Source organism: Equus caballus, chromosome 7 (genome assembly GCF_041296265.1).
Source record: "Equus caballus isolate H_3958 breed thoroughbred chromosome 7, TB-T2T, whole genome shotgun sequence".
In the NCBI taxonomy this organism is placed as follows: Eukaryota; Metazoa; Chordata; class Mammalia; order Perissodactyla; family Equidae; genus Equus; species Equus caballus.
Genome location: NC_091690.1, coordinates 12,716,031 through 12,738,959, shown reverse-complemented (window position 1 = coordinate 12,738,959; position 22,929 = coordinate 12,716,031). Strand labels below are relative to the sequence as shown.

The 22,929-nt window shown below is 36.8% G+C and overlaps 1 protein-coding gene across 12 annotated transcripts in view; it reads right to left on the bottom strand.

Annotated features, from left to right (window-relative positions):
* Positions 1-3,713: 3,713 nt before the first annotated feature.
* Positions 3,714-22,929, bottom strand: part of YAP1 (Yes1 associated transcriptional regulator) — a 112,655-nt gene continuing 93,439 nt past the window's right edge. For all 12 annotated transcript variants that reach the window (XM_023644698.2, XM_023644702.2, XM_023644700.2 and 9 more), the window contains 3 exons: positions 12,692-12,822; positions 8,955-9,067; positions 3,714-7,424 (listed from right to left, as the gene is read on the bottom strand). In XM_023644698.2, coding sequence (XP_023500466.1) covers positions 7,186-7,424; positions 8,955-9,067; positions 12,692-12,822 — 483 coding nt within the window. In that variant the 3' untranslated portion in view covers positions 3,714-7,185. The remainder of the gene's footprint in view (positions 7,425-8,954; positions 9,068-12,691; positions 12,823-22,929) is intronic.

The following is a 22,929-nucleotide window of genomic DNA, read 5'->3' as shown; positions in this document are numbered from 1 at the left end:
GAATTGTAGTATTTTCACTTTACCCCTGATGGAAAAAGTCTCAGTCCTCAAGTCCCACAGTTAGGTTGATGGCCATGGGATATCAACTTGATTGAAATAATTTGCTTTTAAAATTTGCCAAATTTAGCAGGATACAACAAACTGTTGGAAATGTTCAGGCCTTGAGAATTTTGCTTTCATGACCTTAGAAGATGGATAGAGATTTGCTTTATAGCTAATGTTTAGTTCAAATCAGCATTAAATTTCCTAAACAGTATTTCAGATTTGGCTAGGGCTTGCCACTCCATTCCAGATCAAAGATGTGCCCTGAAATGGGGAGTTCTGAGCTGGTTAACACACACATGCCCTGTTAGGCATCAGCTGTTTTTTGATTGGACAGTACATGGGCTCATGCTGTTTTTCTGCAAATCCCATTGCAGAATTCCACAGGAATTCCTTTGGCCTAGAATGCAGAAGAGCTACATTGTTGTTTCTGGTTTGGATTGTAAAAGACAACTAAATCTCAAATCCACATTCCTCTCTGGCCAGTCCCATTGGGATTATTTTACAAGGCTCAAGAGACTTCCTGGTGCCCAGAGAAAACACCTCAGCAAACGCCCTTCTTCAGAAGATACTGCACATGTGGTTTTGCAGTGTGACTTCAGGCTATGCAGTAGTCTGGCTGCTTGTGAATATGATTCTTTGCATCTCTCATAGAATCTAAGGTCTTGATTCATGGTCACCCCCGTGACAGGAGTCTCACCCAGTTGTGATGTTCTATCATTTAGATTCTGCTGACCTACAACCAATGAGTTGCCTCTGTGAACCCTGGCTGCAGATATGCTTACCTCTTAATCAATAGAAAGAGGTGCTTAAACACAAGTTGCTACAAGGATCACTTGAGAAATGATCCTCAGCCATGTTGCCTAGTCCATTCATCACTATGCTGGCTTTGAGTAGCTGGCTTCAGTAGCTCACAGAGGTAGTAGTGAAATGTAGCAGTGCTTTTTCCTCAGATTCTGCCACTTGATCCATAGTTTTGAGAAAATGAATTTTTCTTTCAATTGGCTAGCTAGAGCATCATTTTAACTTTGTGTAAATCCATTATAACATAACTTGATTTGTAACCGAACAAATGGCCTTAAAAGGAACTGAGATATGGTTTCTCATAATACCCCACAATGAAAACTACACCCAAAAGGTGATGTTTAACTCAGACTACTTCATTTTAGATTCTGTGAAGGTCACAGGAACTATAGTCTCATCATAAAATATACTTGGGGCAGGGCTGGCCCCATGACCGAGTGGTTAAGTTGGCGTGCTCTGCTTTGGGGGCCCAGGATTGCGCCGGTTAGGATCCTGGGCACAGACCCAGCACTGCTTATTAAGCCATGCCGAGGTGGCGTCCCACACAGCACAACCAGAAGGACCTACAACTAGAACATACAAGTATGTACTCGGGGGACTTTGGGGAAAAGAAGAGAAAAGATTGGCAACAGATGTTAGCTCAGGTGCCAGTCTTTAAAAAATAAATAAATAAAGTAAAATATACTTGGGGCAAGACATGAGGAAATATGGGTAAGGGTGTGTCATAACCCTAAGAAGTAAGTTAGCAGTCTTAAATATCATGCTACCTAAGAGTATCCTCCTGGTTTAGATCCTATTTTATTTCTTCTGTTGTTTCTTAGAGAGGTTCCTTTTACTGAGAATCAAGCCCTGCCCTCTCATTTACTTGGAGTAGAAACTAATATCAATTTCACAAAGTTACAGTAACTCAATAGTTTCATTTAAAAAAAGAAAAAAAACCATTCCAAGTACCAGCTTAGCTGTTTAAGAATTTTACAGAAGTACACTCTTTGCTCAGATATCTCCAAATATTGCTTTGAATAGCACAGAGATACCCGTTTTTTGTTTTAAACTTCCAACAGGGATATCAGGTCACCTAATTCAGGAATTTTCTTTTCTGCTAAAATACTGGCAGATTTTAAGATTCAGACTATCTTTTCACTATCATCTTGTTTTGCTAGTGTTTTGATTCTGCAACTGTTTTCATTTGTGGTGGTATTAAATCTGCCAGTTTAAGGTTATATTTACAGATAGGAAATTACCAATCAGAGCTTTTCATATCCAGAAAATATGGCAGAAAATATTCCATGTGTAATTTGGAAAAACTGCAGTACTAAATGCCACAGAATTCTCATCTTTCTAATTCATTAATTAAAATTTTAATCATAAAAGACCGTTAATCAAGTTTCTCATGATTATTAAAATAAAGTGACTAAATGCCAACAGCTCAAAGTGGGATAGGCATGACATGGCAGATACCCTACCAATGACATGGTTGATTCCGGAAGCACTAGCGCACATGGAACCCTGGAGGCCAAAGGATAACAGCACATGAATTTACCCATAAATACCAAATAAAGCCAGATTTTCAATATAATTAAGTCTAAACCTAATATAATTGATGATTGCCAAGACCAGGGACAGTCTGGTTGCCATTACAGAAAGTAGGAAGATATGATGGGGTCCTTGGGGCTACTCTTCTTGTGCAACCTCAGCTGACACTATGGAAATCAGGGGAATTAAACATAACTTAATAACGTCATAAACTTAATGAACATAACTGGTCTACTGACCACTCTTGCAATTATCACCTAGGTTTCCTTTTGTTACTAGCTATTGTTCTTTTTTCTCTCTGGAAAACCATTTTTCTGTTTATCCCAGCTGCACAATTTATTTACTGAGCTATTTTACTTTAGTTTCGGGTCTGTTTCTAAGAAAAACATTATGTAAATTATTCAATATTGAGTTCTAAGTAAGACTACTATACTTCTCAAATACTTAGACTGCCCCTCCTTGTTCACTCTAGAGGCCATTCTTCCCTAATCTAATATATTCTTCTGAATCAGACTAACTAAATCAGGTAGGTAAAGGTTGTACAACTCTGGCTCACAGGATCCAGAATGAAGGTAGTAGCCTCATGTTATGGGACTTCAAGCCATCCAACATAAAGAGCACCACCTCTCAGAGCAACTCCCAAGTAAGAGGTGCAACGCCTATAGACAGAAGGTATGGTTATGAGCTTAGATGTACAAGCACTACATTTTGCACAAGATAAGGGAAACAATAAATTTCAAGCCCCACAAAATTAGTGTTATACTACGGTAAAGAAATCATACATAATAAAATATGAAATGTTTTCAGATTTGCCTCACCAAAACTGATGTGCCAATAATTTATTATATACACAAACACAGAAATAAATCATTTCAAAGACAATCAAATCTACTTCTTACTCAAAGTTCAGGACCTACCACTTAAATTTATGTTTTTATTTATAAAACAAGAACTAATAATTTTCACTAATATAAGTGTTATATTTTGGAAATTTCAATAAATTTCAAAATTTATTTTGAAAGACTGTGTCAAGTTCTTCTCAGTTTCTTCTGTGCTGTTACATGTAATAAAGTCATTTAAGAATGAAGGAGACACACTTCTGCTTACAAACTATCATTGATGGGGAGAGTCTATGTGAAGAGTACAGAACATAAAGTTCAAAGGATTATATCTGTCCTGCAGAAGTTCCAAATGTCAAACTAACCTTAAGTTTAACCTGTCTACCAGTTACTACTGTAATCACCTTTTATTTCCTTTTATTACTACTATTCATTCTATTGGAAGACCATTAAGAAGCCAAAAAAGTTTTAAATATATTGTTAAAAACAACAAAGAAGAGTTTAAAGAAAGAATATATTTGAACCACATAAACAAACAGAAAGGTATTACATAAGAAAAAATAATGTAACAATTTATGTAAGTACCTAACATATGAGCATGCTCTTACAGCTAAAACAAAAAATAAAAAGGTAACATTGGTACTATATATATATATTTGACAAGTGTGCATTAAAGAATTCTCTAATATAAAACATTTAAAATGTGGAGAATACTTTTTCAAGATACAGAAAACAATTGTTAAGATAGGCACACCCACAATTCTTATAAAAACATGCTTATGGAAGGTAAAATTCATCTGAGCACTCTTCTCAGATGTGCAAAAGCTATGAAACTGTTAATCACTGGAGACTGCCTCCTACTTTTGCACTGTTTGAGTTTCAACACTGACTGGTATGAATTATGAATTACACAATTAATTACTGTTATTCTTCAGTGTTTCTGTCAAGGTTCCATATAGAATGCATCTATTTAATATGAATACTGAAACAGCAATATTACTTGTATAAAAGTCACTTCCTTATGTTCTTTTTCTTTTTTAAAAAAGGCACTATATTTAAAAAATAATTATTACAACAAATAGTGCTTTGGAAAATCTGAAACTCCAAATCAATGTGCTCCATCAATCATAAGTAGATCTAAGCAGCACTAACTGAAAAGAACACAAATGTAAAAAGCTGATAAATTTAAAGATTATAAAATTGGTTTATTGTAAAAGCAATTCAAGAATACCCAGTTAAAATCTTATCCCAATGCTATCCAATACAACCAAGAAGCAGTTAAACACTTTTACATTAGGAACAGGGACACAAAACAAGAAAGACCACATCAAGGCTGTGATTCCAACTCAGAAAGAGAAAGGACTCTTAGGCCTCCTTCAGGTCAGTACAGAGGGTACAATACAATCCAAGCACTGTGTCTGTCAGTTACCACAGTGCTGCTACAACATTGAGGTATAACTGGGCAAATTAAAGTCAAGGGGAAACAAAGAACTCCATTTTCTTGTTTTGTGGGTGTACTTAAGTGACTGAAATTTTAGGAACAACTGCCTTTAATGACAAGGATGCAAGATGAGTCTTGATTAAGAAAAAGAAGCTTATAAAGTTATCTATCAAGGTCCCACTAAGTCTTCACAACCCACCCCCCTCCCACCTTTCCACCCTCCCGCTAACCTAAAGCTACTCTGTTGATATATAAGATGTGATCTTAATTTGTGGCTTACTGGCAAATTGTAGGCACTCCTTCCAAGTAGCTTTGATCTTCTGCACATAAAAAACCCAACATGCTATATCATCCATATACTCAATTATGCATTCTAGGTAGAATTTCATTACTCTTTAAAACAAAAACAAAAATGATGCATTTGCACAGTGGCCATTTCCCCCTAGACTTATTTCAAGATTTAATCTTTCTGTTGTTTTCTTATTAGAAGCCTTAGAGTTAATTATTACGCATGATCGACCTATGAATCATTATATACAACACAGTGATTGCATTTTTTTGAGCACTGAAAGTACTTAATATAAAACTTCTTCCAACTTTTGCACTCCTCTAAATTGAAGGGTCAAATTACTCAGATTTTGTAATTAGGAAAAAAAAAATCTATCTTCCCAAGCGGAGGCTTTTCATAGCAGTTTTAGCCAGGAAGAGATTTTATGTCTGTTATAAACCCTTGAAAATAAGGGCTTATTCTAGACACACTGAAAAACCCTTAATCATAGAGGTACTAGCTTGGTGCCACTATAATTCACAACCAACTATTACTTCATAGCTTATACTGAAGAGTTGATTCATGCTCATTTTGTTCCTTTAAAAAATACTCTTTGGAAACCATTATTACTCCTGTAGACACATACTCTAGTTATATCTCTTCCTGTAAAAATAAAAGTATAATCATGATTATCTCTATTTCTTTGCTAAATTCAACTACCAATATACATTTATTAATCTGATCACTTTACCAGCTAACTTGTGACCTTACAGTATCCTACATACTGTCGAGGGTCAATTCTTCTTAGCACATAGAAGTAGGAGCAAGTCTTATAAGTAAGAACAATCTTGTAGGCAATATTTCAAAGTAACCTTTAATGTGTTCATTACAAATGAGAACTAAAGTACTAGAATTTATTTACTTCCAAAACTAAGGCGAAGGTAAAACTTCCCAAGCTAAAGGAGGGTGCACCACTATATAAAGCTTACTTCTGTCAGGGATATTATGAACCTACTCAGTTATGTCCCATCAAAACTTAAAATTAGTCCAAGGAAGTAACAAGGGGAAAATAAAGCCATTTCTTGTTTGCTTCTTTCAAATTCATCAGATAATATTTATCGTGTACCCAGAGGGCATACAGTACTCCTCAAGGCACAATCCATAACAATAGCCCTTTCTAGAACACTAAACTACCTCAGCCATCTGCAGACGGCCCCAACCAGATTTAAACTACCTGTGAAATATAAACTACTAGTCATTTATTCTAAATGCATACATTCGAAGCTACCATTTTAAAATAAATTGGAAAGTAGGGAAACCTAAAAAAAGATACATTCTGCTATCACACTATCATAAACATCATAAGTGTGTGTGTGGGTATATATAGAGCAGATAATCAAGACTTAAATATGATGGTAAAAAATCAGGAAATGTAGATTTTACCAAAGGAACTACAATAACCGTCCCAAGCTACAACTATAAACAGATTCACTACTATGGTCATTTGCCTAGGTTCTGAAAAAAACCCAATCAACCCAAACAAAACAAAAACAAAACAAAACAAACCCACAATAAAACCAAAACCTATACTAGAGTAGGTGGCAATAATTAATATATTTCTATGGAAACTGTCTCATGCCTTATAAGCTCCTAAAATAAAATCAAGGTCACTATGTGACTAATGATAGCACTAGGAGAAAAAAGAACACTGAAAGGAAAACAGTCTTCAGCCTTAGTTTCAGCTATCTCTTCAGATCAGCATTGAGTACTTAATGTCAGATACAACATTTTTGGCTTGTCAGACCAGTAAGTCATGTTTTTCCACTGGCCAAAGGCAGCTGAAGAAACAACTGCCTGAACAAACTAAATGCTGTGACATGAAGCATTTGACTTCCAAGTCTGAGTATTTAGTTAAAATGATTGGTGAACATCTAACTGGGCAAAAGGAATGGCATCCATCATCCAAACAGGCTCACTTCCCCCAGCCCCCGAAACGAACAGTAGTTATAATAGCAAAAGAAACAAAAAAAGTTTTTTTTGATTCTTTAGAGCCAACTATGAAAGAGGTCAGCAATATATTAACAGCAGCAATGGACAAGGAAGAGCAAACTAGTGGATGAAAGAGTCTTGCTGGACGTTTGTTCATCTTTTTCTGTATTAGCCAGAAGATCGCAACTGGCTTATTTGGACATTTCAGGTATATATGTCTTATCTCCTTAGATCCTTCACAGATGTAGAATTCAGTCTACCTGAGGGCTCTATAACCATGTAAGAAAGCTTTCTTTATCTAGCTTGGTGGCAGCCAAAACAGACTCCATGTCATTAAGGATGTCAGAACTCAAAGCTTCCTGCAGACTTGGCATCAACTCCTCTCCTTCTATGTTCATTCCGTCTCCCTCCAGTGTTCCAAGGTCCACATTTGTCCCAGGAATGGCTTCAAGGTAGTCTGGGAAACGGTTCTGCTGTGAGGGTAGGGTGCTTTGGTTGATAGTATCACCTAGTTGGAAGAGAAGGAGAGAATAAGGTCTTTTTAGAAAAGCCGACACCAGAGCTGTATCACATGAGCATACAGAAATGCACAGAGAAAGAAAAGTACTCCTGACCCACCTCCTGAACTGAGGCCCAGAGTTTATTTCAGGCCAAACCACCCGCAGATAACAAAATAACTCCAGGTTTACTTTTGCTCCAACATTTGTTCAGATACTGAACCAACAGCTTGACTGTTTATTACTATGTACTGAACACTGAAGGGGGTCATGAAAAAATTTAAAATCCCTTGAAAAATTATACACAGCAAGGGAGAAAGAACAAGTTCACTACATAACAGCATCACTACTTGACTCTCTTCCAGATATGCACCACCATAAGATAAAATATAAAAATGAATGGTATAGAACTGTCTTTCCCTTAAGTACACTTTGGGGAACACTAAAATAAAAGGACTGGATGAAAACTCTATTCTACTCTTGGAGATTCACATTCATAACAGGAAAACAAGCCTCCCAAAAGTCCCTGAACAAATAAATCTTCCTAGCTTTGCTTGCAGGTCTCCCAAATTTACCTGGCCACAGAACCGTTTTTGCACATGACAACATTAACGTTTGTTAGAGCTTCAATGGAACATGCTTTCAGAAAAAACTAGTATCAACATTTAAGTTTGGAGAAGAGAGAAATGGAGGACAGAGGAATAAGGAAACATGTTGTGAATGAGATGGGTTTGAAGTGACTCCTAAGGATAATTTAAGGTTTAGATAAGCAGGGAGGAGAGGGTGGTGTGGATTCTAGGAAGCATCAAAGCCATGAGCTGGATGATTACAGGCACAAAAGACTTGCCAAACACTCTCACGGGTGTCAGCTGAAGAACTAGCTAGTTTGGAGAACTCCTCCATTTCCCTGCCCATGCATGCCCTCTGACAGCTATCAAGTCCAGGGCAGTCAGTGGTCACCAGGTAAGCCAAAGGAGAAATGGTTCTTTAATTATTCCTGCGAAGTAGGTATTTCTTAGCTCCTGCAAAAACTTTGCATCTATTCTAATGATAAAGTAGGTGAGCCCCACCACCTAGCCTTTCCCACCAGGTTTCCAGAGCTCCATAATGCCTAAGTTGGACCAAAAACCCTCAGAGAAAAGAGGGAAGCAGATACTGCATCACACACAGAAACAGAGATATGAATCATATAGAAATCTCTCTCCAAAAATTAAGAATTAAGACTACAAATCTATAATAAGAGAGACTTCTAATAGGGTCCTCAACTGCTTTGACAATTAATATTTTAAATGCTAAAATAGGTCATCAGTTTTGTTCAAACAGAGCTAAGATATCCATGACATTTAAAAACTGGGAACCAAAGACTTAAATTACAAACTGCTATATAGAAACAAAGGCAGACTGGATATGAATTGAAGTTTACAGGATTTTAATTTGTTTTCTTTTCAATAATCTTTGCTCTCAACAGCTTATTAGACCTGGTGATAAAATGATCTATCTGACTGAAAGCCAGATTACTAAGAAGAATAAAGAATACCAACCTGTATCCATTTCATCAACACTGTTCAAGAAGTCATCTGGGGTTCGAGGGACACTGTAGCTGCTCATGCTTAGTCCACTGTCTGTACTCTCATCTCGAGAGTGGTAGGTGCCACTACAAGAATGAGAGTTAAAGACCGACAGAAAACATTTTTAAAATGATTTCAAAGTAAAAATAAACACCTGCTGAGTACCAACATGATTCTCAAAGAGGATTAGTGAAAATTCCGGCCCTGCAATGTCTGAAACAAGTACTCTCCTTTGGGGCCCCATCCACAGCCCTTACGCTATGAAGTGAAATAGACAAGTTAATCCTAATTGAAGCTGGCAGCTTTAAGGGGCCAAGATCTCTCCTAAGGTTCTGCGCTTGGTGGCAATAAGGGAAAAAAAGATACACTCAGTTTTCCTAGCTGACAGAAAATTCTCAGTACAGGTAGTCTCTCTGTAATACCATTTGCATCTGGGGATCCACAAAGCTCACTTATTTCAAGGTCTCAACCTTCCAAGCAGTGGCAGAACAGGCATGGGTCAAAACACAAACTCCAGGTGGGCGGTGAGACAGGTCTGCACTAGACTCACGTTAAATCCCCAGCTCTCATGCAGAGAGTTTAAGCCAAGGAAAAATCAACCCAAAATAAAGAACCAGAATTCCTTTTTGGACTAGGCCAAAACAGATGAGTCATTGCTGATAACTCCAGCTCAATCTTGCTTCTGTTGAAGGGGAAAAACCCCAAACACCTCAGCATAAATAGGAGTCCTTAGAGTTCCAGTTGAAGGAAAGATTAATAAAACAACAAAAAAACACTACAAGGCACATATCTTGAGAAAAACAGAAATGTAAGCCAAGACAGATTTTTACTTCAGGCTAAAAGAAAAAGTTTCTCAGATTTACATACAAGTATGCTAAATATCCTCAGAACATTACTTTCATAAGTAGAACACTTTCCCAAGTTAGTAGCATGTAGACGCCAGCTGGCACCGACTGTAAAATTTGGGGTTCTACTAATTCTAGAAAATCTTATGGTAAAGTGTAAAATAAAGGCAGTTTTATTCTTAATGGTCTCTGACCAGGATGTGAACTTCAACCTTCCCCATAGTTTGGACATTTAAACAGCTGTTCAGCTTACACAAAAGTTAAAAAACAAAAAACAACTAAGCTTTAAAAACAAGCTTTAACAGTTGCTCAAGGTTGAAAGCTCAGTCCCCCAAATTTCTGCCCTAAATTACTCAATGCATTTGCTGTCCTCTTCTCCCTCATTCTGTACATTGCAACCACTGGTTTACTCTAACGCTTCTGCGAGATTTTGGCAAGATTCAAAAGCCTAACGCAGATCCAAGAAAAGACAAATCTGCCTCTGAGACCATTTGTATACAATGCAGCCTTGCAGGAGAAAGCCTCAGGATGTGGTTTGTTTTTATTTTGCCTGCCCTGATCTGGGAAAAGGGCCTGGGCCTAGTCATCACTCTATTCCCACTGCTAAGTACAGGGCATATATCAGACACTCAAGACTCTGTTTCAGAAGAGCTGAATTTACACAGTTGTGCAGAGTTCCTTCCAAGCCACAGGGGAAGCACATGGGCATTCCTGAGGACAGTTCACAGGGCCATTTCCCTGATTAGGAACTGCTCCCTGCAGAACCCCACCGCCTGCAGCCCCCACTCGTTCAATAACATTCATTGAGCATCTGCTACTAAGTGATAGGCATTAGACTAGGCTCTAAGGATACAGAGGTTAACGTTAACAACAACAAGAAAAACCTACAACTGATGCTTTTTGAGAGGCTCACGACTTCGGGGAGGGAGATGAACAAATACATGAATGAATCATACACAAGGGCTATGTGAGCAAAGTGCTTTCAGGACAAAGAGGAGGGAGCTTGAAAAATACAGGGGAAAGGTTTCACGGAGGGGACATCAGAGCCAGTTTTGAAGGATCTCAGGGTGAAAGGGGGGTAAAGGGGATGTCACACCACTACTAAGAGTCAACTCTGTGGCAAGTTAGGGAACAGTGTTTAGAGCTTAAGGAATATGTAAGAATCGAATGACAGGCAATGGGGAAACCAAAAGAGTTTTTGAAAAGAGAAACGTTATAGTCAGATGTGTGTTTTAGACACTGAGGGCATTACAGAGAGTGGACACAGAATTCTGCCCTTAGACTGATAACACTGAGGATCTACCACTCTGTGACTGTTACCAGAAAACAGAGTAACAAACTGTAGCCCAGCTCCCATCAAAAGTTTTAAGAAAGATCTTCACAAAGACTATCAAGAAGGGTATTCAGTCCACTCATTTTTCTAAATAGTCTAATTTTATCCCTGGATCAGTAGAGGCCTTCAATGAGATGGGTACTGGAATTATATTGATCTGAAATTTCCCTTGTGGAAAAAAAAAAAAAGTTCTGTGGCTATGACCTTTACTAATTAAACGCAGTTTAAGTTCAGAACTATAATCTTGTATAATACACTCAATTTTTGGACAACTTTAAACTGTAGGTATCAGAAGAGTAAATACAAACTCAAAATACATTTTAGATGGTTTTCCAAACCAAACCCACCAATTAGGCCACCAGCACTAATCTTAACACTGCGCAAACCATGGGAAATTCTATTGTACTAAATATTTTGGTAGGATAAGATATTTCATTTTTCTTAGGATCATGAAGTTTTCAATTCAACTGGTGAGAAGTGAAAGGGCAGCATAATAGCTTTCCCAAACCAAGTATCTTTAAATATTTTTAAAAATGCATTGTTTAAAATTGGTTAAAAAACAAAAATGAAAAGCACAAAGAACAGAAAGTATTTGTTCCATATATATATTTTTTTTGCTGAGGAAAATTCACCCTGAGCTAACATCTATTGCCAATCTTCCTCTTTTTATATGAGAGCCACCACCACAGCATGGCCACTGACAGATGAGTGGAGTAGGACTGTGCCCAGGAACTGAACCTGGGCTGCCGAAGCGGAGGGTGGTGAACCTAACCACTAGGCCACCAGGGCTGGCCCTGTTCCATATTTTTAAAACTGAAATTCCATAAATATTTTACAACCTAGAAGAATGAATTGTAGTCAAATCTTAATTTTAAGTGGCTTTCTAGACAAAGAATATGACCTGTTTCAGCTTGCAGTTTTCAACATAGCGCTATATATAATCACATTTTTGTAATTTGCCTGAAATACAAGATTTGTGGTAACTCACCAAAAAACATCCTTAAGCTATGTTATTTTCAAATACTGCCTTTTAACATTAACACATTTTTTTTTGAAAGCGGCACAACCATAGATTTTATCTCCTTAAACTATAGCCCTTAAGAAATGAGGCCTTACAGGGCTATTGCAGTAAAACCTCTCAGGTTGAACACTCACGTGGAAAATTCCTTGCAATGATCCTTACAATGTAGCCCTAAGTAGATTTAAGATGCAGTTCACTTGCTTTCATAGAAAGGCATTCACAAGTTCCTTCATGATCCTGTAATTTTAACTGTTAGTCAACAGTATAGGCAGAAGCAAACACGTGACTGAATAAGTACCCACTCTACAAGTCTGAACATCTCACTTCCTCTCACAGGAGCCTGCTTTTAATCCTCAAGTTTTATTGTACTTGCCATTTATGGAGAGATTCATTTACAGCTATGGTTTTTGGCCCACACAGATGTTCAAACAGCTTATTACAAGTACCAAGGAGAATAATCTTAAAGCTATGATCCTCTTCAGATATCGGCCAGTAGCCAACTCTAACTAACCTGTTAAGAAAGGGATCTGAGCTATTGGTCGTCATTGTTCTCAATTCCTGAGACATCCCAGGAGAAGATACTGGATTTTGAGTCCCACCATCCTGCTCCAGTGTTGGTAACTGGCTACGGAGAGCTAATTCCTAGAAAACAGACACAAACAGAATCACAGAATTTACTAACAAATTTATTGTTAGGTTTAAAGAAATAAAGCGCACATTAGGGTAACCATGTACACATAAAGTTGAATATTAACATATATTTTAACGTTAATAAGTTTCCCAGAGAGACCAAGTTCTTCTATCCATTTCAAGTGACTGAAAATTAAATTATATAAATTGAAAGTGTATCTAGTCTTACGAACTCCAAAAAACACATATACTTTACTACCTAGTTTCATTTTGTTATTTTCCTTACTCTGGCAGATACCCCCCCCTTTGGGGCAGGATGGCAAGTCTGGTCTTCCAAAAAGGAATTCTTCTTAAAGTTTATTTTTACTCACCAACCTTCATATGATTTTTTGTGTTCAGTACCAGTAATAAAAACAAAGTTGGAAGAACAACATTTGATGATTTACCATAAGATACCAATTCCCTCCACTGCCCCATGCATTGTTTTATACTTTGCTATCAAGTGTTTCATTTTGACTTCAAGTTTTTCTATCTTGAACTACCTTCAGGGGCATCCAACAATTTCTTTCTGGAAACCTGAGCAAAAGCTATGGGCCACTACTACCCTGATGGTTCCAGAAGGTCAGCCTCAACAAGCTTCAAACATTCGAGGCCTCAGCCTTATATTTCCCCAGAGCCTCAAGGCTAGGTCTTCTCACTCTGGCCAATCTAACACATTCATTACTACTCTATCCTTTTTCTCATCTTTTCATCCATTCATTGTTCCCTTCTCTAAGAATTTCCACTGTCTCTCTCAAGGCCTCATAAACATCATCGCTGCTAGAGCATCAGCTTCCTTTCCTTCAACTTTTCTGGTTTGACTTGAACTATGGCTTTTAATCACAAAGGACACTGCCCTGGCTGCAGCCTTTCTGAGCCAAGCTTACTCACTGAGGCACACACCCACCGTCCCCAGTCCCCTCACTCCCACAGTCATCACTGGGTCGAGAGGCAGTGAGAGATATCCTCTGAGCTCTATATCACCATTTCTATACTACAAATTCTTCCTCATTCAAAAATCACTTCTTTTTATTCAAGTTTATGCCTTCTGGATATACCATCCTTTAAACGTGAGTTTCTTAACCTGAGGATCATGACAGAATGGAGAGGGTCTCTGAACTTGGATGGAGGAAAAAAAATACCACTAACTGCAAACTGAAATTTACCATTTTCTTCAATTACAAATATAAGCAACAACAGTAGTATTTACTATACCTTTGACTTTTCAACAATAGGAGACATTTTCATATCATGTTGCAGCTGTGGCAAATATCTTAAAATACCATTTATGCTCATTACGATGTCAATATCATAGTAGTTGTGAGACATGTTTGTTATTTATACATTTTTAGTTGGATGATTCACTCAAAATGACAGCTCCTTGACTTTCTGGATTCCAATGATCTTCATCTCCACCTCCCTCAATCACCCACTTGCACAGCCAAGACCCTGTTATTTAAAACCAAACCAACTTCTAAAATCTTTAGTCATGTTTGGGACAATAATCAGTGTTTCACTTCATTGCAACTATATCCATCACTTTGGAACTGTCAACATCCATGCACAAAACCTATACAGTCATGTGCCTGCACTAATGCCGTCTCAGTCAACGGCACATTGCATATATGACGGTGGTCCCATAAGATTAGCACCATATAGCCTAGGCGTGGAGTAGGCTAGATTTGTGTAAGTACACTCTATGATGTTTGCACAACAATGAAATCACCTGACAATGCATTTCTCAGAATGCATTCCCATGGTTAAATGATGCACAACTATATTGTAATGCATGACTATATATGGTAATCTGTCACTGAAATTCCTAGATCTCTAAATTACAATGATACTGACCACTTCACCATTGTATTTCAATCGTTAAGTCCCTCGGTAATACCCTGGAACTGGCTTAGAAATTTCTCCCCAGAAATCTTGGATGCACTCATTCTGCTTTCTGGGACCATATTTTTTCTTTCCACCCAGTTCCTGCATGACCTCACTCACACTGTACCAGCCTTCCAACCTCAGGGACTCCAGTTCCTTCCCTCTACTACTATTCCAGTCTATTGGCTTCCTTTTGGTTTCCTATTTTTTCCCCCTTCCTTACAAGCTTCAACTCATGGCTGGTCATTTGAAATACACAAGTACTTTTCACATTCCTGATATACACATATCTCAACACAGCAAATTCCAAACCCGAATCAGTATTAAAAATGTGCTTGCTTCATTTTTATACTGAGATTGATAAGAAATGCCAGAGAAAAATCACACAGCTGTCCAGACTGTTCATATAAAGTAATAGTCTTTGGCCTTGGCTGGACCCTTAGTACCACTCACTGATTTCTTGTTTTGGCCTTGGTCAGTTTTCTCTCACACTCTCATGGTCACTACTGCAAATCTGGCACACTCTCCTCAAACCCCTATTCAGTCAAGTCCATTTCTATCTCTCTCCCATTTAAATAAGAAGATTGAGGCCATCAGGCACAATTTATGGTTTTCTGGCTCCTCCTGCCATCCCTTCCCTGTTCCCCCCAAAGCTATCTTCACTCATACTCATCTTTATAACTTTTCTTCCAGTCTCAGAAAATGGTTTTCTTGCCCCTCCTCCTGTTTAAAGCTAACTCACTCTCCCAGTAGCTTCTGGGGATCCATTTTGTTTTCTCTCTATCCTCTATCTTTGATTTCTCCCATTCCCATCTTGCAAAGTGACAAGTGACTTTAAAATGATGAGGGTGTGCTCCCTGCAGGTCCATAGTATGACACATTCTCTCTTGGTCATGTTTTTCCATATGCTCTTCTTGACTAGAACACTTTCTTTCTTATTATTTAAGACTCAGTTACCTTCTCTAGGTAATTCTGCATGATGGGTCCCATCTCCACCTTCAAACTGGATTAGACAGATAGACATAATTCTTTAACACCCTAAACATACATATGTAACAGGATCTTAGCACTTAACACATAATATTGTAATTATTTCTTTATTTCTTCTCTGTCCCTTAAGGGCACATTGAATGAATGAATGGACTGTTTTAGAGCATAAAACAATAACTTCTAATACTTTGAAGAATTTATGTTGCTATTAAAATATGAGGATGTAAACAGCAATAAATTTTAAACTGAATAAAATAGGCTCTGGATGAGGCTGATGCCTAGGGTTCTGTGAGGAAGCTGTAGGTCTTTCAAAATAGAGCAGTGTTTGCAAATATCTTGAAAAGAGCTTCATCTGCTTTCTATCAAAGGTAGCATGCCTCATGTTTCTGTGTACCTAGTTTTGAACTCCTTGTAGCATAAAGCAAGTACATGACATGGCACTAACCAGTAAATCACTCTGAAATAACTGAATAAATTCGTAATAACTTTCATATTGTTTTTATAACTTTTTGTTTACTCTCTTTGATACAGTTCCCACTTTTTCAAGATTGTTTTATGAGGTTAAAGCTAATTGTCATGTGCAGACTCTCCATGTTTCTGCTAACTTTGAATTTTGCTACTTTGCTTGTTCAAAGTGTCAAATTTTTACTTTTTGCTGCCTTTAAAAATTGAACTTCTACCGTGGGCAGACATTGCAGAACTAACTATCCACATTTACAAAGAAAGGTAAATTAGAGATGTGAATAAGAAAGCAAATTGTTCCAAGTTGCCTAAGAAGATGTACAGTCCCCTAAAGGGCTATGGAAACACACTTCTCAGCAAGTCTATATTTGAGCCATAACTAAGAATAACTAACTGAGGGATTCATCTAAATGGAACCTGAAATGATCAAGGAAAACAATGCCACTCTATTTACTGGTGGGGTGGTAGGGTGTTAGTATTATTAATCAAATAGAGAAGAATTTGGCATGAAAACGAAACAATGTGATAAGGCTAATGATACAAATAACATACACAGATTATAGAAATCATACTCAAGGTATGAATATTCAGCTCAGTTTTGAAACTTCCGTTGCAGCAAAAAGAACATGGCTAATTAGACGCCTTAGATAATTTTTTAACAGCTTTACTGAGTCACAATTGATGTATAATAACTTACACATATATTATCTAAAAATGGATATTCTTATATAGCTCAGTATTTGCTAAAGACAAAGTTGCTTTAAGTAATTAAAGTTGACTTGGCAGGCCCCGCCCCCAAGTCATTAATTCTTACGTTAATATTTTTATCTGCTGTGAATATAATTTATTTCACTGTGTTCAATAAGGAAGATGAAAATTTTTGTTGCTATTTTAAAGAAGTTGTCAAAAATGGGGGAGGGAAACTATGTATTTACGTAGGAAAACAAGCCAATCTTTTTTCTCCTTTCATAACCTATGACTCTGGAGTTCAACTGAATATAAAAACAGTAACTTCTCCTTCCCACATAAACACACATACACGCACGCGCACACACACCCACACAGAGATAGTTTTGTTTTTGTGTTTTACTGAGGAAGATTAGCCCTGAGCTAACATCTGTGCCAATCTTCCTTTACTTTCTATATGTGGGTTGCTGACACAGCATGGCTTGATAAGTGGTATAGGCCAGTGCCTGGGATCCGAACCCAAGAACCCGTGCTGCTGGAGTGGAGTGTATTGAACTTCACCACCATGCCATGGGGCCGGCCCCTGAGATACTTTTAAGAAGGCAGATCTTAAAAGTGAAAATTAAAATTTGGGGAAGTGTCCTACTCTATGCTTTACCCTCATCAGATCTGAAGGAGAATGAACATGGAGTCAGAGCTAATGGAAAGAGTTCTTCCCTAAGCTAGCCGGCTTCCAGTGAGGAATATATAAGTCATGGGTTCTCATTGTGAGTAAGCTTTATAATTCCTCGTATTCTTGATCAAGAATTGTAAGTGTGAAAGTCAACACACTGTGTGAAATTAAGAATTTTAGAAGTAAAATATTGAAAACTTGTTTCAGAGCTGTACAGACCTTTTGGTAGTTAGAGAAAAATAATCATTTTAATATGGATAAGTATGAAATGAAGTTACATAATCTGAATTTTTAAATAAAAAATATATTCCATATAAACTCTCCATTATACTGCACTTCAAAATAAGCCTGTATATCCATGTAGAATAAGCCTATTCTATTGCAATAAAGTAATTTTATCAAAACACATTTTGGATGAATATGAACATTATTTTGTAATTGGGTAAATCTAGCATAGCTGTTTTAAAAATAAGCCTTGGGACATAATTGGACTGTCTACAAAAAGAGTCCAATGTTTCAGTTGAAACATTTTGTGTTGAAAGTTACGTCTATCTCTAAGGAGTTTTTTATCCTGAACAAATGCCTAAAGTTAGAATTATGAGCTAAAAATACAAGTTCGTTAAGCTTCTCTTTTCCCAAAGGTAGTTAGAATAGTTTGACAGACTTTCCAAAATGGAGAAGTAAGCAAGTTATAGAAAATTCAGCCAAAATTTAATCATGCTTCTGTATTTCAAAGGTCAAAAAGTTCTTTTGGAGTATTTGACTTTTCCTAAATGAAGCAAGTATTTTTAGCTCATATTCTTCTGTAATAATATAAAAATGTGGTGGCTTTTCCCATTGAGCTTGTAAATCTTAGCTAATCTGGGACACATTTGGAGTCACAGCTATCTGCACTATAAGTGAAACTGATGGTCCCAGCTTGGTCTGGAGGAAACTTTCCAGGATGGTTTATAAAGGAAAACACGAATTTGCCTGCTTTACAGAGTGGACTTTTATGGACTTAGGACCCAGATATAAGCTATTGGCTCTTTTTATATTTGCCCCCTCTCGTTTATAGCCATATCATCTCTCATAGGGTAAAAGACACTTTAAGATAATATGTATCTGGTAGTTAAAAGTTTTCTGGCCCCATATACAATCAATGCTTTTGCACATCATTTAAAAAAATATGGAGAAAGGGAACTCTGTTGTAGTCAGCAGTCTGGAAACATTTATAGCATTTCTAGGTTATTAAATTCTTAGGGTATCCAAGAGAAATGAAAGGATATATCTCCACAAAGTCAAAATTTAGAAACAAGTGTCTATCAAGAGGCGACTAAGCAATGGTAGTACATCCCTACAATGGAATACTCATTAGCAATAAAAAGGAATGAACTATAGATACTATATGAATGAATCTCAAAATAATCATACCAGATGAAAGTTACGATTCCATTTATAGAATATTCTATAAAATACAATGTCAATTTTACTTTCTGAAAGCAATTTTGTCTTTAGCAAATACTAAGCTATGTAAGAGTATATCCATTTTAAATAATATATGGCACACAAGTGGAGGTCTCTCATCCTGCCCTGTAATCAATTTATTTAAGGAAGGCTGGTTTAGTGAACTAGAAATCCAAATTTAGAAATGGAGAATAACTCTAAAAATATACATTTTATAAACAGTTTGTCTTAGTAATAGCAGTTTATGTCAACAATTCTAAAAATAGGGGGAAAAAAGCCATTTCTTCCAACTGTTCAAGATAGGTCTTGCCATACCTCATTTCTCTACACATCTTTAAATACTCAGAATATTTCATTATGTCTCAAGTTATTAAAACATTTAGCCAATACTTAGAATGCTTTTTGTTTTTTGCTGTTTGTGCCATTAATTAAGAATAGAATATTCATGGGAAAACACCTAAATGAATCTGTGGCTTATCCAATATTAGGGCTCAAAAAGAAGAGAGACAATCGTGGACAAAGTATTAACTGGATTCTGAAACAGCTTTTCTAGTGTCTGTTATCAGGAAAGACAGTTTGGAGGAAAAAAAGCCAAATTCTTTGCTTTTATTAAATTCAGAAAAAAGCAAAAAAAGATTGATGGCAATTGTTTTCACATGGCTCTGAACAGTGGTATTATTTTGGTCTATCTGACTAAAACTATGGACATCAGAACCTTTTCATCATTGTGAGCTAATGATGTAGTACAGTATCCTCAACATTAATACTGTGGATTTTATCACTCACTAAACCAGCAACTGACCTGTTGCATATTTATTACTACCCATAAGGAATGGCAACTACTCAATATTCATTAGTTGCAAAATATTTATAGCTATAATTTCTAAGAAGATTAAAGCAATTATCTGCTCAGAAATAAAGTTAAGATATCTATATACAGCAGTCTTGTTTCTATTTTCTGGGTAGTTTCAAGAATTCTGATGAGGCCACTTGAGGATGAGCTGTGACATAGCCCTTAGAAGAAATGGAGAATCTTAATCAGTAAGAAGGAAGGGGGAAAGCCAGGTATTCACTAAAGGGAAAAGCTCATGAGCAGAACCATGGCAATAAGACAGAAGAGTGCACTTGGCTGAAGGAAGAGTAACTGGCTTGATCAGAATTGGTGAGAGAGAAGGCTACTGACCACAGACCATGAGCCAGGCTGCAGAGTTTAGATTTGATCTCATAGGTATTAGTGAACCATACGTAATAAGAACCACATTCTTAAGCACAAGAGAAGGTAAAAATATTCACACTCAGGTGGTACTATCTTTCCTCCAAGTGTTTCAAAAGATTTTGAAACAGAAGCTGGGATGCATTCTTAACCACTCTCAAAAGGTCTCCAATTTACAAAGGAGCAATTGATGTATTAGAAAGAGATCTAACTAGAAAATTGAGCATTACATGCTCAATCTCATAGAGCAAAGATGATTACAGTTTCAAAAAGTTTTTTCTGAGAAGAGAAGCTGCTTTTGAAACATAAAAATAGTGAATAATCAAAATGAAATAAAAAATTTAAAGCTCTACGAGGACAAGTTTTTCCAAAATTCTGCAAACAAACCCTAACAAATTACAGTGATAATTTCCATCTTTAACTAAGAAGATATACTACCGCCGTTAAAGTTGCTTAATTTTTCAGAATTTTGCATTAATCTCACCCATACTAACATTACTTTCCATGGCCAGAGAATCCCACAATACAGACATGTTTAGTTAATCCTATTTGGAAGTACTTAAAGACAGCTTTTGAAACAAGTAATTTGTAAGCATTTTGAAGCTTGGTACCTTCCCACATCCCACAGTATACGATGTATATAATTATCAAATAGTGACAATGATTTCACGTTGCTTATTAACTCACCTGTACTAATTTCTATTAGAAAAGTAAAAAAAAAAAACAAAAAAAACAAAAAAAACCCAAACTTTGAATAACAGTGCCTGGCACTCAAATATTGAATGGATCTGTCCCTTTTTCTCCGTTATTCCTTTATACATTCTGTTCTTTGAGACTAGAAAGCTCTTTCTGGCTTTATTGATTATCCTGGTAACCATATTTAAAGCCATCTTCACTTAAGATATGACCCTCCGGGGCTAGCCCTGTGGCTGAGTGGTTAAGTTTGCGTGCTCTGCTACAGACGGCCCAGTGTTTCATTGGTTCGAATCCTGGGCACGGACATGGCACTCCTCATCAAACCATGTTGAGGCAGCGTCCCCCATGCCACAACTAGAAGGACCCACAACGAAGAATATACAACTATGTACTGGGGGGCTTTGGGGAGAAAAAGGAAAAAAATAAAATCTTGAAAAAAAAAAAAGATATGACCCTCCTTTGTGAAATCTTTCCTGACATCTACCTTCGGGTCATTTAGAAAATATGTAGGAGGACAAAAACAGAAATGCTTGCTTCATACAAATACCACCAGGTTCCATGTATTTGAGATACTCCAAATTTAACCCTATATTGGAAATTCTTACATTTATTGACATTTTCACAGTTGTGCCAGATAAATACATTGACGACTATAACTTTATATAACAAATCAATATCTTATTCTCTAGCATATACAAAATTGATTTTAAAAAACCTGTCGTTCAGGTCTTTTTCTCTGGCTTAAACAAATCTAAGGAATCAACTCTGCAATTTTAATAGCATATAAATTTAACAGAATTTTTATTACTTATAAGCCTCACCTTTCTAAAGTTTAACTGCTAAAAAAAAGTACCTAAGAACTCCTAACGATAATTTTAATAACAGCAACGATTTACACCTACACTCAAGTATGAAATAAAGACCTAGAAGCATTTATTTATCAGATTTAAGATCTCAGTAGAAAAAGAAGAAACAATTTCAAAAGACTTTTGGCATGAAGGACTTTTTGCTTGAATCCAAACCTTGTTTGAGTTAATTTCTGCTCCTATATTAGTTACCACTTCATTTATCACGAATAAAAGCCTTCCAAAAGCAAGGAAAAAATGTGTTCACTTTATAAAGATGCAATGCTACTGTGCTCTTCCCAGTCAAATGTGGTATTAGTGGGCCTCATTGCAATAATATCTTGCTCTTCTTTAGCAAAGACGACTTTCATGAGTTATTCCCTTATCTGGTCTCTTGACTAATGGAGGCATTTATAAGATTGATAAAGAATAGTTTTTCCTTTCACAAAGTTAACTGGTCTCAATGAGGACTATTATCTGATTTGATCAGCATGGTGCTCCAGTGGACAAGTTAACAATATCCAAAATGAGGGGAGTTTTGCCAACTCTCACTTCTACAGCTGATTCTAACACAATGCACTTACTTAGCCTAGTGCAGAAGAGCTATGTAGAATATGAGGTGCTTCATCGTTGCTTCTGACTACGTGAGAAAAGTACAATGATCCCCTAGCTCCTAATTCTTTCAAATCTTGTGAACCCTGAACAAAGAGAATCTCTTTGGCTTCAAAAATAAGATTCTTCCCACAAGTCAGATAAGTGCCTGTGTTAGAAGGAAAAATGGCCACAATCTTTCCATCTAAAAAAGATGCCTTCACAACCACTGCTCCCTTGGGTTCATCAGGGAGAAATGTTGATAAAAGCCAAGAAAGAAACCCAAAACACCACCCAGGCAGATCCTTCTCTCTTCTGATAATTTTGATATTCTCCTTTGGAATGTCCACTAGAAAGAATTTTTCCTAATAGTATCATTATGACTCAATAAGATTTCCTAAAGTAGCCTACCCAAGTAAATAATCTGCACTACCTTTGTTACTTTTCAAATTATTAATTCCTATAAATCATTATAAATACTATTTTAAGCTAAGCAAATAAAAGGCACACCTCAAGGCTGACAGGATGTACTATTGAGACATAATACATCTCAAATGTGGAATAAAAAAAGACCTCCATGAAATCAAAATGAATAC